This window comes from Vigna unguiculata, chromosome 10 (assembly GCF_037176805.1).
Source record: "Vigna unguiculata cultivar grain cowpea cultivar isolate G323 ecotype 2 chromosome 10, ASM3717680v1, whole genome shotgun sequence".
In the NCBI taxonomy this organism is placed as follows: domain Eukaryota; kingdom Viridiplantae; phylum Streptophyta; class Magnoliopsida; order Fabales; family Fabaceae; genus Vigna; species Vigna unguiculata.
Genome location: NC_140801.1, coordinates 5,203,447 through 5,221,472, shown reverse-complemented (window position 1 = coordinate 5,221,472; position 18,026 = coordinate 5,203,447). Strand labels below are relative to the sequence as shown.

General features: G+C 33.4%; 1 protein-coding gene across 1 annotated transcript; it reads left to right on the top strand.

Annotated features, from left to right (window-relative positions):
• Positions 1 to 7,119: 7,119 nt before the first annotated feature.
• Positions 7,120 to 11,616, top strand: LOC114167595 (putative mitochondrial-processing peptidase subunit beta, mitochondrial). The gene is made up of 9 exons (XM_028052698.2): positions 7,120 to 7,909; positions 8,463 to 8,627; positions 9,033 to 9,170; positions 9,265 to 9,416; positions 9,525 to 9,633; positions 9,813 to 9,911; positions 10,270 to 10,335; positions 10,503 to 10,610; positions 10,727 to 11,616. Exons 1-9 carry the CDS (start codon positions 7,280 to 7,282, stop codon positions 10,811 to 10,813), a joined length of 1,554 nt encoding a protein of 517 aa, XP_027908499.2. The 5' UTR covers positions 7,120 to 7,279; the 3' UTR covers positions 10,814 to 11,616.
• The last annotated feature ends 6,410 nt before the right edge of the window (positions 11,617 to 18,026 follow it).

Here is an 18,026-nt window from a genome sequence, read left to right as displayed (position 1 = left end):
GTGATGATAAATACAATCTGACCTAATAATTATTAATGAAATTTTATTCTATTTAAAGAACAAAAATACCCTTAAGTATAAATTTAAGAGTTCATTGAATTTTATTTCTCTAATTTGATAACCTTGTGCAACATTTATGTTAACTCAACAAAATCCCCTATATTAAAAAAACAAATAATATTTCAATATCTGAAATTATTAATTATAAATACATAAATTTAGCAATATAAAAAAATTTAATTACATAAACTTTTAGTAGACACCTTGAAAATTTCAAAGTGTTTATTTTGTATTAGTGTTGTTTAAAAATTTCAAAGGACAATTTTATCTTTATAAAATATTTTATATGCATTTATATTATTTTACTTAATGAACTTAATTATTCTAGTTTTTAATGTAAAAATAATAAAATCAATGCACATTAAGGACACTAGTTAACATTCTCCATTTAATATTAATTTATGGAGAATGCTAACAAGTGTTAGGCACTAGTTAAAGAATAATTAATGTGCATAGATTTTATTATTTTTACATTGAAATTTGGGATAATTAACTCCATTAATTACAGTGATATAAATGCATATAACAAAATTTATAAAGACAAAAGTACCATTGAAATTTCTAAGAAATAATGGAAAATAAGCATTTTGGAATTTTAAGGTCTTTACTAAAAAGCAAGAAAAATATCTTTATGGCATATTGCTAGCCTTATGTATTTATAATTAATAATTTCTGATATTAAAATATTGTCAGTTTCTTTAATACAAGAGATTTTGTTAAGCTAAGAGGAATATTGCAAAAGATTATCAAGAAGTCAAAAAAAGGAAACTCAATGAAGTCTGGAATTGATAGTGTAATTATTTTTTTTTGTAAACTTTTTATATCTTTAACACTATTTTTTATTAGTTGATTTGTTAATTTAAAATTTGTTATGTTTAATTATATTTTAATTTTTAACAATATTAAAATATAATTATTTTATTATTTAATTATTTTTGAACTTTGGTCGGTAAATATTAAATAAAGGAAATTGATAAAGTAACTCCTTATTTTGACACCTTTCATTACTCCATGAGGTGGCATGCGGATGTGACTTTTATTTTTCAAATTAATATATATATATATATATATATATATATATATATATATATAAATTTAGAGGCAAACATGACTTTTTACGAAGTTTTGAATTTGTAGGGTGTTTAAAAAAAAGTTAAACAGTTTTGTGGAGTGTTTCTGTGTTTGTCTCTCGCGCACTCATATTCTTTCTCTTCTCACCCCAACGAGAATGACTTTTTTGCGCAGTATTGAAGGTTCGTCTGACAAAGGAAGATAGAAAACGTCGTGAGCACACAAGATAGCACGTCGTGGTTTTGTTGAAAGGGTTTTCGAAAGGAGAAAATAGCCTGACGGAAAACGTCGTGAGCACACAAGATAGCACCTCGTGGTTTTGTTGAATGGGTTTTCGAGAGGAGAAAATAGCCTGACAAATTCTCTCTCGCGACCAAACCTTGAAAGGGTTAAAGAGAAGATTTTATTTTTGTTGACGAAGGGTGTTAGTCTCTCTCGTAGAGAAGGAAACGACGTTTGCTATGAAAAGGGAGTTTCGTCACAGTTTCTTTAATTAATGAGGTGAAGTGGCTCCTCCATTGGGTTTGGGTTGTTCAACCATTGTTTTCGAAGGTTGCAACTCTAAGAACGACGGTGGTTGTACAAGATTGGAGGTATGGCAATTTTTTTTTATTTGTTCTGTTAGGGTGTGTTTTAGTGTTTAAAAGGCCCAAAGTTTTGATTTTTTTTTTCATTTGAAGTAGATGATTGTTGATTTTAGGGTTTCTGTTTGTTGTGTTTGTGTCAGTATCTTTTTGTGATAGAGTTCATTGGGTTTACTTTGGATGTGAAATTAGTTGAAGTTTCTTTTTAATGAACCAAGTACTTTGATAGGTGCATGAATACCAGTTTTCTAAGTAGGTTAATTAAAAATGTCTGATTTTTTTGGTGATGACCTGTGTCCACACAAGTGATGACCTCTACTACAATTTTTGCAAGAATGTGATATTACTCAATTTTTGGAACTTTCATTTTATAGCAGTGACAACTTGTTATTGTGGTGATTAACTTTGGATAATCTGTGTTGATTTGTAATTATGTCATTCATGTTGTTGCATACCTAAGTTGATTAAACATGTCTGTTTTGTTGGTGATGACCTATGTGAACACAAGTGATGACCTTTGCTGCATTTTTTGTAAGCATGTGGTATCACTTAATTTTTTTAACTTTCATGTCATAGTAGTGACAACTTGTTAATGGGGTGATTAACTTTGACACATCTATGTTGATTTGTATATATGTCTTTCGTGTGGTTGCATACCTAAGTTGATTAAAACTGTCTAATTTTTTGTTCATGACTTGTGTGCACACAAGTGATGACCTCTGTTGCATTTTTGGCAAGCATGTGGCATCACTCAATTTTTTGAAGTTTCATGTTATACCAGTCAATACTTGTTTATGGGGTGATTAACTTTGGATAATCTGTGTTGATTTATAATTATGTCTTTTATGTGGTTTCATGCCCAAGTTGATCAAACATGTCTGATTTGTTGGTGATGAGCTGTGTACACACAAGTGATGACCTCTGTTACAGTTTTTGCAAGCATGTGGTATGACTCAATTTTTGAAATTTTCATGTTATAACAATGACAATTTGTTAATGTGGTCATTAATTTTGGATAATCTGCATTGATTTGCAAATATGTCTTTCATGTGGTTGCATACCCAAGTTCATTAAACTTGTCTGATTTGTTGGTGATGACTTGTGTTCACACAAGTGATGACATCTGCTGCATTTTTTGCAAGCATGTGGTATCACTCAATTTTTTGAACTTTCATGTTAAAGCAGTGGCAACTTGTTAATGGGGTGATTAACTTTGGCACATCTGATCAATTTACAATTATATGTGTTCCTTTGTAGATATGTGTTTGATGAATTTCAATGAACTTGGTCTGTTATTTAGGAATTGTAAGTAAGATGGCTAGTAAACGTCAACATAAATGCAGCTTAACGAGCAGCCCAACATGCAACCTACTGACACTGTCAATTTGGAGGATATAGTGTAGAGGATGGTTCCTCCATCCACCAATATTCCATGTTTTGAGGTTGAGGAGAGCTCCAAAGTTGAATCTTTTATTCTGGATAATATATCACTAACGTAAATCACGACTGTTTAATGGCTTTAATTTTTGTGCTATTTATTTTTAACTTTTGCATTTATGTTGTTAATTTTTACTTTTAATTTTCATTACTATGTATGGTATTAAAATTATTTTGTGCACTTTGGTATCCATGTAACTCATTGTCACTTCAACAACAAACGTTGATGAGCTTATTCCACACCTCCTACAGGGCATTGATTTCAACTCAAGAAATATTATATGGTTATGTATGTACTATTAATTGTTAACCGCCAATAAAGATTTTGCACACCCTCAAAATTTGTGTTGTATAGAAAGGGTTTCAATATGAACCTCACTTAGAGTCAATCACATAAATTGAATAAGATATAATGCATGATATTGACCATGATGAAATGAGCCGTGGGAAAATTGTTGTACAAGTGGAACATGACATACATGTCAACTATCGCAATAATAAATGTTTACCAATAAAGTATTAAGTGTTGACCTCCACTAAACATTTTGCACACCCTCAAAATTCGGGGTTTCTTCTAAGCCTACTATCTTTTAATTAATAAAACTTACTAACATATATTCTACGGATTAAAGCCTTACCAAACTAGGTGTGGGATAATTGGTAAACCATCACATACATCATAACTGTGGTAATTTTAAATAATGACCATTTCAGTATTAAGTGTTGATCTACGCTTCACATTTTGAACACACACATAATCTAAGGTATTTGGGTAAGGGTGTCAATAAGTAGTCCATCTTTAATGAAATATAACACCTTAATTACATATATGCAACGTATTCAACATCATCAAACTTTGTGTGGGATATTTCATCCACAACTTCAACATGATATACTTCTTATTTTTGCAAAAATTATATGACAACTGAAGAAATATTAAGTATTGACCTACTCCAAATAATTTGTGCATGTAAATAAAATTTGGTACGAGGTTAGAGTAAACCTTTTTTAAGAACATCAATTTTGGTATGGGATAATTGGTTCACAAGTCTTACATCACATATTACATATGAACTTGGTGTGGGATAATTGGTAAAACATGAAAGACATGATAACTTTGGGATTTTTAAATGCAGATCAATGAAATATTAAGTGTTGACATGTGAACAACATTTTGCACATAATTACTTATTTGTGGTCTATGTGGTAAAGGTTTAAACATGTTAACCAATATTACTAAATTGATGACCAGTTACATATTAACTGCTGACTTGCTATACACTTTATTTGCACTCAATCAAAATGAGGATAAACAATATTCAGCTATAACCACCACCATACTATTCCACAAACCAACAACTATATCCCACACAATAATTAAGTAAGGCAAACAATAACTTCACATAAACCACTCAGAATTTCATAAATCAATCAATAAGCTAAACAAAAACTCCTCATAAATCAGTTCCACAAAGTCTACACTTAAAAAAATACCAAAGTTAGCAATATAAATCCTAACTACAACAAACATAATTTTTCTAAATCAACTATTTATGGCGCTTCCTCCTGCTATATGTTGTAAAAGGAGTTCTTATTACAAAACTCTTGACACGCATCTGAGGAGCATCCCTTCGCCGCACATACATGTTGCTCTCTTCGGATTGTTGTGCTTCCTCATTTGGAATATGTTCTTCTTGGACAACTTGATCCGAGGTATTGTGAGGAAAATCAGCCTTGTCAACATGACCCCTCTCACCAGAATCGCCAAATTCAATAAAGCCTTTGGGGTGGTTGGAATGAGGTGTATGCAAATCACCAACACTTGGTTCACCCAACTCAGAAAAATTTAGTTCGCCCTCGTGTTGCTGGTGTTCGTTCTTCCCCTTGACACTTCTCTAACAAAACCTAAGCCAAATGTCCTTCTTCTCCTGTAATGATGACAAAAAAAAAAACAATTATTGATCACCACATATTTTATTTTTGTCTGAATTTGACAATGAAAGAAGAACTTTATTTTAAACGAAGGAAAAATGGAAATTTTAAACCATACACACCAAGAAATACTTCATTAAGATGAAATAGCCATTATCTGTAATAAAAAACATGTCCACTAGTTATTAAAATTTAACAATGAAGATTATAGTGCTACGACAATTCACCTACATAAGATAGATATCAATTTTTCCTTTAAAGAATGACTCCCATGACTATGCCACCAAAAAGAAACAAAAATCACAGTTCCTTAACCTAAAAATCCACAACGATGATTTCAAAAAAAATAAAAACCACCAACGTGTTTTGTGTATTACAGAAACAAAAAAAAAAAAAGAAACCAAACCTACCAACCACTAGGCTGAATCCAACAACAGAAAACACTAAAAACCCTAACTCCGCGAGGTTCGTCTTCTCCCTTTTTCTTCTTCGATTACAGTGTTGCGGCAATTCACTTGCTTAAGATAGATATCAATTTTGCCTTTAAAGAATGACTCCCAGGACTATGCCACCATAAAGAAAACAAAATCTCAGCTCCTTAACCTAAAAACCCACAATGGTGATTTCGAAAAAAATAACCACTAATATATTTGCGTATTACATAAATGAAAAAAAGACCTACCAACCACTGGGATGAATGAACAACGGTAAACACCAAAAACCTTAACTCCGCGAGGTTCATCTCCTCCCTTTTTCTTCTTCGATTTCACTTCAACACACGTTAAAGAAGTGTAGTTGATTTAAACAGGTACAAATTTGGGCACAGACAAATCCTTTCTTCCTTTCTTATTTCTTCCTTTCCCATTTCTTTCTTTTCCCTTTCTTCGTTTCTTTTTGGTAAATGCAAAGACAACACTTTCTCATTCCTTCAATTTTCACCTCTCCTGCGCATTGTGCCATAATGTCTTTCTAGAAAAGAATTTTTAATAAAAAAAATAAAAGTCATGTTTGTCTCTAATTTTTTTTTAAATTTATATTAATTTAAAAAATAAAAACCACATCTGCATACCACCTCATGGAGTAATGAAAGGAGTCAAAATAAAGAGTTATTTTATAATTTTCCTTAAATAAAATATTAAACACAATTGTATAATATTTATGGACATTTTTATCTTTTAAATAAAATAGAATTATATTAATAATTATGAAGTTAGATTTTATTTAATATCATAAAAAATATACGTATTAATTATTTTTAACCCGTGTCATACAGATAGCAAAACCTTTAATTTATTAAAAAAATGCAATTCATCTCACTCTTCTAAATATATATATATATATATATATATATATATATATATATATTTTTATTATTATTATTATTATTATTATTATTATTATTATTACCGGCGCCTGTCTAGCTGACGTTTTTCATGATTAAAGATAAAAAAATATATGCGAAAATCTCGTAGCTCGAAAACCAGAAGAAGCCAAATGACCGTCGGAGCCAAATGCCAAAAAATATCAATCGTGGGAGAGCTTTGGGCTCACCAAATATTTTAGTTAATTTAATTAAAATTTTACTTTTATTTCAATTCTCTAATACTTTGATATGTGTCATGTTATAGTAATTTTTAATTTTGAAAAGTATTAGCTTCCGTCTAGATTATCCTTAACCCACTTTAATATTTATGGTCAAAGTAGTGTTACTTTAAAGTCACTCTAATAGCTTCCTTCTTTAACCGACTCTTCTTGTAATGAGAAAGCTCAATGGGTCTTTCTTGCTTCGAGTTCACGTTGCATGCTTTTATTGCTATGGCATCACGTTGCATGAATCAGAGAAGCTGCACAACGTAAATAGTAATAATAATATAAAATTAATATGAAACGAGAAATTTGAATAGAAAATGGAGAGATATATCCTCCACCTTTTGGGGAAGGTAACTACCTAACGAACTCTGTGGCTTAAAAAAGAAACAAAATTGTGTGTTTGGCATTGGTCAAATGAATTCCGAATGAGATGCTACTGAAAGTGGAACACTGAGTGAAACTCATCCTTTCCCTCACATAAGCGAAAAACACACTCTTTTTCTTCTTTTCCTTCTTTTTCTTACATCTCATAACTCTCTCTTTCTTAACATTGTAATGTTATCATTATTCTCCTCACTGTGATCCAACCCACATACCCACCCGCCATGGCGTCCAACCACCTTATCACCCACACCCGCCGCCTCCTCCTCCGCCTCCCGCCCACCGCCCGCCCCTTCTCCGCCGCCCCTTTGACCTCCTCCCGCCCCTCCCCGCCCATGCTCTACGACCGCCTCGCCTCCGCCACTGTTGCCAAGCTCCGCCGCCTCGACCACCCCGACCCTCGCTTCCTCAAGCACGGCAGCCCCGTCCCCTCCAACACCGACCACACGCGCGTCCTCGCCGCGCCCCAGACCCGCGTGACCACGCTCCCCAGTGGCCTTCGCGTCGCTACCGAGTCCTCCCTCGCCTCACGCACTGCCACCGTCGGCGTTTGGATCGACGCCGGGTCGCGGTTCGAGACCGAGGAAACCAACGGCACCGCGCATTTCCTCGAACACATGATCTTCAAGGGCACGGCGAAGCGCACCGTGAGGGAGCTCGAGGAGGAGATCGAGAACATGGGAGGGCATCTCAATGCGTACACCTCACGCGAACAAACCACGTACTATGCTAAGGTCATGAACAAGGATGTTCCCAAGGCTCTTGATATTCTGGCTGACATCTTGCAGAATTCGAAGTTCGATGATAATAGGATTATCCGTGAGCGTGACGTGATTCTGAGGGAAATGGAAGAGGTAAAATGGTTAATGCAATCTTTTTCTTCTTGTTTATTTTGTGTTGATTTTGAATGCTAGTTTTTATGCGATTGTGTGTTTGTTTGCTTTGAATTGTTGGAGATGAAGAGGATAAAGGTTGTTGTGTATTCTGATATTGAATGTGTTGATTGTTCTTGATGTGATTGGTGTAGAGGTTTCTTACGAGTAAAATCTTAGGATCTCATGATTTGTTTTTTCTCTATTCTATGTTAATATGAAGGCATTATTTTCGGAAAAATTGAATGTAGGTGTTTTTTTGGTTTAATGAGAGAGTTGATGAACAGTAGAGTATGAAATTGAATTGAATTGAATTATTTTTTTATTTATTGAGATTTTTCATTAGAAGAAAGCATTGGACCATAAAAGAAATGTATGATATACTATATATTTCTGCGCGTCTTAAGTGCTATACAATATCACTCTTTTACTTATTTGAGTTTATCTAATTTCTTTCTATCTTCCTGTTTCTTTCATGATTTGGTTTATGAAAAGCTAACACAGTGATATTCTGATGATGTGCAACTGCTTGTAGGTTGAGGGACAAATGGAAGAAGTAATCTTTGACCATTTACATGCAACTGCTTTCCAGTACAGTCCACTTGGTAGAACAATTCTTGGACCTGCTCAGAATATCAAGACAATCACTAAAGATCATCTGCAAAACTACATTCAGACACACTACACAGCTCCTAGAATGGTATAAACTTTAATATAATTTGGTCTATATACACCCTTTTAGTCTCTAAACTAAACATTTTTATTGAAATTAGAATTCGTTCTGGTTTGGAACTTTTGATACATTTTGGTATTAAACTTTAAAAATGAATGTATATAATCCCTTTAATTCAATTATTTTAAATCTTTTTGATTTGTCGGTGTGTTGAGTTGGAGATTAAGTTGTTTGCACCATTTCATACATTCTATCTCAAAGTTAGTTTAGCACGTAAAATGAATTTGGATAAATAGAACTATATTCATTATTTTTAAAATTTGAAGACTAAAATATATCAAAATTTTAAAGAGTGACATTCCAATTTTGCGTTTTAACCCTTCTTACAACAAAATGGCGTGATACCTGTTTGGTTTGGGTCTGATTTCTTAGGTGGTTGCCGCATCCGGAGCTGTGAAGCATGAAGAAATTGTAGAGGAAGTAAAAACATTGTTTGCTAAGTTGTCAAGAGATCCCACCACAGCTTCTCAATTAGCTGCGAAAGAACCAGCCATTTTTACCGGTTCCGAGGCAAGATTATTAGAGTAAACATGTTTTGTGCAGAAAAAACTGTCTTGTTGTGTAGTGAAATTTAATGGCTATTTTAATGTGTTTATAAAAACAGGTTAGAATTTTGGATGATGATATTCCCCTTGCACAATTTGCTGTAGCTTTTGAAGGGGCTGCATGGACAGATCCTGATTCCGTTGCTCTCATGGTCATGCAAGCTATGTTGGGTTCTTGGAATAAATCCACAGGAGGTGGAAAACACATGGGGTACAACACTTGACCACTTTTTCAATCCCAAGATAAAAAAGAAAAAAAAAAACTAGGTGCTCTGCTTCTTCATGATCGCATAACAGAGTTAAATTTTACTTGTTACAGTTCTGCGTTGGCGCAACGAGTTGGCATTAATGAAGTTGCAGAAAGCATGATGGCCTTCAATACTAATTATAAGGATACAGGTCTCTTTGGTGTTTATGCTGTTGCTAAGGTGAGTCAGTGTGTAGATTCTGAGATTCACAATGCATTTGTTTTATTTCAAGCAGTTTTTTTAAAGAACATCATGCACAAGTTGTATGGAAAATACACTTTCTTCTGCAACCTCTGGGTCTACGATAATCTTTACATTTTTATTTAATGAAGAAGATCCATTCTTAATTTGTGCTTCAGAAGGATTGCTTGGATGACTTAAGCTATGCAATAATGTATGAGACAACCAAGTTGGCTTATAAGGTTTCACAAGATGATGTTATTCGAGCTCGTAATCAGGTGTCTGTCTACCTTTGCTCCTATTTTGCACAGTTTCTTTATCCTGCTAATTCAATGTCAAAATAGGATTTTAGCTTCTAAGACGAGGTTTACGCCTCACTTATATACTATATTGAAATTGTCTTATCTCTAGTCGATGTGGGAATTTCAACACACCTCCTGAGTTTTAAGTCTAACTCAACCTTACAAAACCGGCTTGTAAAGTGAGGTCTGCATCTCACTTATATACTATAAAATTGTCTTATCTCTAGTTGATGTGAGACTTCCAACACATGCAAAAGATATGTTGGATTAGTTGTGCTCAATTTACTTTTGTATTCTGTTCACTGGTAGCTACTAAAAATTGTGTTTTTCACAGTTGAAATCTTCACTCCTGCTCCACATTGATGGAACAAGTCCAGTAGCTGAAGATATTGGGCGCCAGGTACAATAAATCTTAACTCAACTTTCATGACACAAAAATAAAGAAAAGGAAAAGGGTATGATAAGAATAGTGCACTTTACCCTGTCCACAAATAATTGAATCTATACAATATTTTGTTGCTTCCATTTGATATTTTTATTTACTTTTTTATGTGGTCATCATTTCAGCTACTCACCTACAACAGAAGAATCCCATTTGCAGAATTGTTTGCTAGAATTGATGCTGTTGATGCAAGCACAATAAAACGTGTTGCTAACAGATTTATTTATGACAAGGTTTTTGCTTGAACCATTTATCTTGTTAATCTTTCAATAACACAAACGCCTGTTCATGTTCTAGGCATTTTGTTCTGTCAGTTGTCTCAGAACTGACATTACGTTTGGCATTTCAGGATATTGTAATTGCTGCTATGGGACCTATTCAACGTTTGCCTGATTACAACTGGTTCAGACGAAGAACCTACTGGAATCGATATTAATTTAGAAAAATGATTTTTTCACGACCAAAATTTTTTGACAATTTTTTATTATAACTCCAAATGACAGCCTTTTAAGTAATTTTTATTTTCTTTTATTCTCTATTCTTTTATATTTTAAAATTATTTAGAAAATATCATCTCAGATTTTGAAAAAAAAAATTATTGTTAAAATAACTTTGTCCTTAATTTTTAGCTTAGTTTACTTTTCTTCGACTTCCCGGAAGATGTGCCCAAGGAATCAGATTTACACCTTGTATTTCTCCAAATAGTTGTTACAACATTCATTATCAATTTATTCATTTATTTGGTACATGAATTTTTTAACATGGAGAAATAAATATGTTATTCTTCACAGCGTAATTGTGATTGCCTCCACAATTTAAGAATAACTCGGAAGTGTTTTTTGTAAAACCAACATAGGACAACCAATCACAAGTTTACACTCAGATGCTCCAACCACATCTTAAAAAACTTGAAGGAGCTCCTTGGTATTGGAAAATCAGGTTGAACACACTTCCATGAGTACCATTCAGGTGCATCCTCATTATAACGAAGACTTGGATGATCAGCGAGTATCTTGAATATGATTTCTCGATATATTCAATTCATTAAATTCTTTTGTTCAGTTATATGGTACATACTATTTTTAAGCTTCACATATTGATGTATCTTAAATTTCGATTTGCATGTCTTCACTTAGTTATGATTAATTGGATCTCGACTTCTCGTCCAATGCGACTTTGGCTTGGAACTCAAGTTGAATGTACTATTTAAAACTTCAATAATAGTATGATAATGAACATTGTAATAAACTTATGGATTAATGTAATCAAAACTACTTTCTAGTCGTATCTTTCCTTCCTTTATTGATTAAGACAATGAAAGTTACACAAAACTCTATCAACATTCATTTGATTTTGTTGATGGATTAATCCAACGTAAGTCTAAGTTTTACATTAGATAAAAATGATAAAATTAAATAATATATAAGAAAAAAAAATCCATAAACTTAATACATCGAGATTTTAGGTTAAAATCAACTTCGATCTCTTATTTGGATTGAACTAAGATCACATTTATACAATTTCTTCATAAATGAATTCCCTTGAAACAAAAAAATAAAACCATCACCTACCACTACGCAAGTAAAATATGCACCAGAGCATGTAATATCAATTAGCTCATTAGAGTTTACCAATCATGAAAATCAGAACATGACAATCTATAAGACGGTAGAGGAAATGACAACATTAAACTCACAAAAGAAAACAACAACGATGCTATTGCATACTAGACATATCCTACCAAAGAGTGCTACAAGTAATGAAGGATGTTTAACCATAAATACCAGCAACATTCAGAATATTTTCACTGCAAGAAAAAAATCGCTGAAATACATTTCCAAGAGGTGTGAGTAATCCTGATATGCAAATCATATATGCTAATACACCACAATATGGAACCAAATTATTGCTACAATTAGCAACACAAAACATTTTAAAGATCGAAAGAAGGAAGCATGTGAACTAGTAAAACGAGTAATAGGTTAGACAATAAAAATAATATGTGGCTTGTACTCCTTGATTGATAATAATCGTGATAATGTAAAATAAATAAACATAATCTCACTTATAGATATTACAAAATAATACAAAATAAGTAAACAAAAAATAATAAGTAAACATAAAATACATATAATAAAAAGATAATAACACTAAAATATTAGCGAGTCTTTTTCATCGTGTAGAAGTTCTTCACCGTGTAAGTGTTGTCCTTAATAAATATATTAAGATAAAAAATAGTTTGAAGATCTCAAATCTTATTGTCAAAGAATATATAAATAAAAAATAATATAAATTTACAAGGATCATATATGAAAAAGACACAAGGATTATATATATATATCAAAGGTGATGTCATAGAGTTAGGATGATTGAGTCTGGTTACCATAGTTTGAGAACTATTATTACATGTGAGAGGAGTCATATGCTCTTTAGAGGTAGAGTTATTTAAGGGAAGAACAACATGTGTGAAACTAAGCATGTTAATGAAGATGAAATAGTAGTCATATAGAAGAGTTGTGGAAAGACATGTAACCCATCAAGACCCAACGAGCATTATTGGTTTATTGTGATTTGACAAAACAATGATCAAGGTGAAATTCAAAGAAGTTGAATATCTTTGGGAGGAGGAATTTTAACAATTTTAATAAATTACGATATGTGCTAACAATTGAGTTCCTTTTATTTATTAAATAGTTTGTTTTATAAAGTAATTGAAATATTTTAGATTTTCAATTTTCTTAGATGGATAAAGCAATTTAATTTCTTTTTTAAAGTAAAATTTTATTTTAAAAATATTTAGATAAGTCGGTTCTATTTTTCAGCTCAAGTTAACTTAATTCGACTTACGATTTTTGTAACATCCCTAAGGAATATTACGAATTTTTAATAAATAAAAATAGAAAAGAAGATTAAATACCTCATCTAGTAAAATATCATTTCCCAAAAACATGGGGAATTTAAACAAAATTCTAACTGTAACATAGTCCAAATGTTCACAATTATTCTATTACAAAATTCACCAAAAATTCAACATAATTAAAGTTACATCAAAATCTTAAAACAAAAAAAAAAAATGCTTTCAAAAGCCCAAGTAGCCCCTGCTCTCCGCCTCTAGACATCTCCTGGCCCACCTGTCAAATCATCTGCTCCCGGATAACGAGTTATCCGATCATCGCCACACACACAGAGAAAGGGTGAGCTATGCACATTATAAAAAAAATACATGAATATAAATATGTTCCCCAACCCAAAATAACATAACTAAAATTCTCATACTTTTCAAATCACCCAACCATGACCTCATAATCCTTCATGAGTCATATGCATTAACTAGGTCTTGGGACTTCCCTGTGCTCCCACGAAACTAACTCATTCGTGGTCCAACCCTATGAGCCTATCCCGCTCATAGTCATGCCCTACAGACTCCTCGTTTGTAGTAAAACATCCAAGTCTCATACTTGGACCCTGGCACGCACGCAATCACCATACTATGGACTCCTCGCCCAATAGTAGCCGACGGGAACATAACAGTTCCTTGCCCATCGTGCGCCCGACACATGCAATCACCATACTAGGGACTCCTCGCCCACTAGTAGCCGACGGGAACTCAACCAGTTCCATGCCCATCATGTGTCCAACCATCAAGCACATCCCAGACCCCTATTGGACTTAGTCCTTCAAGCCCAAACGCCACACCACATGCATATAATTCCTATACTTAAGATAAGGTAGCCAAATCACACCCACAAGCAAATACAACATGACATAATCGCATAAACTCGCTTAAGCCAGGGACACTCGCCCAAGCTAAGCCCTCAGTCTCGCTTGGGCTAGCTCACCTCGCCTAAGCGAGCTTAAAACAGTAGCAACAACACGTCATCTCGCTTAAGTGAGATCCTCTCGCCTGGGCGAGCCACACATTCGCCCCATACCTCACCAAAACCTCGCCTAGACGAGTATTCAACAAAACACACAAGAACACACTTCAAGAACTCGCTTAGGCGAGAGTGTTAGTCGCTCAAAACTCAAAACCCCTCGCTTAGGCGAGATATCGCGCTCAAAACTCCCAGGTTCTCCTCGCGACCTCGCTTAGGCAAGTGCCTCTCGCCTGAGCGAGAGACCTTGTCGCTAAACCCTTTTCCTGGTCGCCTAGGCGAGAACCACGAACCAGGACCCAATGTGAGACTCTGCAACTCTCGCTTAGGCGAGGTGGACCCGCTTGGACGAGACTTGCAAGTTTTCGAGTCTGTTTACGCACTCAAATCACCCAACTTTGCCCAATTTGCACCACCAACAATACCAAAACACAATTAACACATTACCATGCACAAATAATGGCCACAATCTACAATCATCAGAACATGTCCTATATCATCCATTCATATTACCCAACTCGAGATTAAATCGACAGGACCCTTGATTCACCACTCACAATGTAGCACAACCACTATGCAAATTCACATTTATTGATACACTCCAATCAATATAAGTTTACATTACCAATTCCATACTCATACATATTATTTAAAATAAATAATAAAACAACACACATAATTGGCATACATAGGACTCGAACCTAAGTCCTCTCACACAATCAAAATACTCTCAACCACTTGAGCTAGTACTTTTCCACGTCACATTAAACAATAATTAATGTCATAAAGGCACTTTCTACCCGCATTTATTAATTAATTAATTATTTAATTAATTAATTTTCACGGGTCTTACAATTTCAGGATGACTCATTTTCATCTTCGTCACCTACCATCTTGATCTTCGGCTTGAATTGACTTAACTTTTAACCTACGCCGACTTGTTTTGACATTCGCCCTACATCAAATCAACTTCAACTTTGACTTGTGCAAACTCATCTCAACCTTCAACTTAAGCGATTCACCTCGACCTATGGCCCAAACCGACTTGTCTTGACCTTCAATATAATTCAACATGTATAAACCTTTGGCCTAAACTGACTCGACTCAACCTTCAGGGTTGACTCACTTAACCTTTGGCCTAGGTTGACTCGGCCCAACCTTTGGCTCGTACTAAATTTGCTCAATCTTCGGCAGGCTCAATTCGACCTGACTTTCACATTAGGCCGACTTGTCTTGACCTTCGTCCTGACTAAATAGTCTTGACCTTCGGTTCAAGTTGACTCATCTCAATCTTTAGCCCGAGTAAACCCCAAGTTGGCTCATCTTAACCTTTTGCCTAAGTCGACTCATCATGACCTTCAACTAGGTCGAGTTTTCTCGACCTTTGACCCAAGTTAAATCGTCTCATTCGTCGACCTAGGCCCTCTCAAATTGACCTTTGGCTCAAGTTGAATTTGCTTGACCTTTGGCCTATGCTGAATTGACTAAACCTTTGATATGTGCCGAATTGACTCAACCTTCGACTTGTGTTAAATCAGTTCAACCTTTAGCCTGTGCTGACTCATCTCATCCTTCACCCTAAAGGACCCATTTTGACCTTTGGTTTGGACTGGCCTATCTCGAGCTTCAATTCATGTCAATTCGTCTCAAACTTTAGTCCAGGCCAAACAAATTAAATTTTCAAACTCAAATTGACTTTGTTGAGACTTCAGTCCGAATCAACTCGACTGAGCTTTCAACCCAAGCCAACTCAACTAAGTCTTCAACCCAAGTTGACCCGACTGATCCTCTCGCCCGAGCCAATTAGACTCAAACTTTGTGAGTGGATCAATAGTAAAGTGAAAATTAATGAAATTTTAAATTTCTTATATTCTTTAGAGTATTTGAAAATTTTCTATTTATTCATTTGAAATACCTTCCAAAATTGTTTAAATTTCAAGTTTTTCTAGTTACTTTATCTAAATAAGTCATTTTAGTGTAAAGAATTTTAAATAGAAATTACATGCAACAGTTGTTTTAAAACACTTGAGATTCAAAGAGAAAAAAAAAATAGTGGAACCTGAAGAAGATTAGATGGAAAGACGTTGACCATTGTCTATGTAAATTTGACCAAGATCTTCAAATGTATCCAATTGTAGTGGGATTTTGATTTTGATTTTCAAAGTCAAGCAACATATAATTATTATTTTGTGACTCATTTGGTCATGCATTTGATGTTTTTTATAAATCATTGGAGAATAAAGGTTATTAAGTGTTGAAAGATGAATTAAGTTGATAATTAGAGTCAAATAATAATGACATCTCCAGACTTAAAACAAAATTTGTCATTGAAAATTAAGTTATGTGCTACTATCACTATTATTACCATCCAAAATCACCAATTCCATAACCAAAATGTGGTCAAAATTTCTAGCTCGATTGAAATTACCTCTATTGCTAATGAATTTGTCATTATGATACTAGTTTTGTGAGCTAGAACTATTTGAATTGACATAGAACACTAAGCTATAATTAAATCCTTCTTTAGGAATGTTATTTGAAGAAGATTCAGTTAACTTTTTTCTAAATTTGTTTTTACTCAATGTATATGCAAGAAATAATGCCTTAATTTCATTTATTGGAGTACAATTAAAATTGCTTTGAATAGTAGATATTGTCGAACCCTATTTTTCTTTTAAACATTCCTGAATTACATATAAGTGTTCATGAGGAAGAATAGGATTACCGAAATAACTAAGGGCGTTGACTACACATTTGATGCAAAGAAAAAAATAAATTCACATTTCGTCATCTGTTCAAGCATCATGGTACAAAACTATGATTGTAATTGTTGCGCTTTCGCCCATCTATTTCTAAATATACGGGTGAAGTTACTTCCAAATTTGATAAATAAACACAACCTATTATATGATGAGAGAGTTTATCAAAGACACATTAGAATATCTAATCTTGTTTCCAATTTCATTATGCCAAAATTTTGTTAGCATTGTGGTGCTTGATTTAGTCCCACGCTTAGTATTGTGAGATGTGATTTTCTATTTTGCTATATAAGCAACTTTATGTAAAACTTGAGATACATACATAGATAAATTACTTCGTAGTGTAGTCGTAGACATAAACATACACATGATACACTGAACCATATTAAACTCTTGTGTCGTTTATTATCCACTTTTATTCTCTCTTTTATTGTCTTGTTCCTAAAAATTTTACTTCCTATTTCACAATCTTCTTAAGTAAGAAACCCCATGTGAAAATAATGGAGTTTGCAACAAAAAGTAAGAAAACAAAATTTTGAGTTCTCTTCATGCAGGGGCGGATCTACTGAGGGACAGGGGGGAGCCACGGCTCCCCCAACCGTTTTTATTTTCATTTTTTTATATATATATAAAAAATAATATTTAAAAATTATTACTTTATTTATATTAATTAATTTTTATTTTATTTTACTTTCTATATATTTAAAAAAAATATATTTATATATTACTACTTTATTTATATATTACTACTTTATTTATATATTATTACCTTAATTTATATATTACTACTTTATTTATATATTATTACCTTAATTTAGTTTAAAAAATCTGTTTTAAAATTTAAAAATCACGTTTTGTTCTCTATTATAATTTTTTATACTTTTCTATTTGGTTTCTCTCTTCCGTGCCTCCATCTCTTTCTCCCCTTTTATTTCCATCTCAATTTTCACCATCAATTCCTTATTATTTTCAAAATCAAATTGCACTACGGCAAAATTGAAGAGTTAAGGAATAT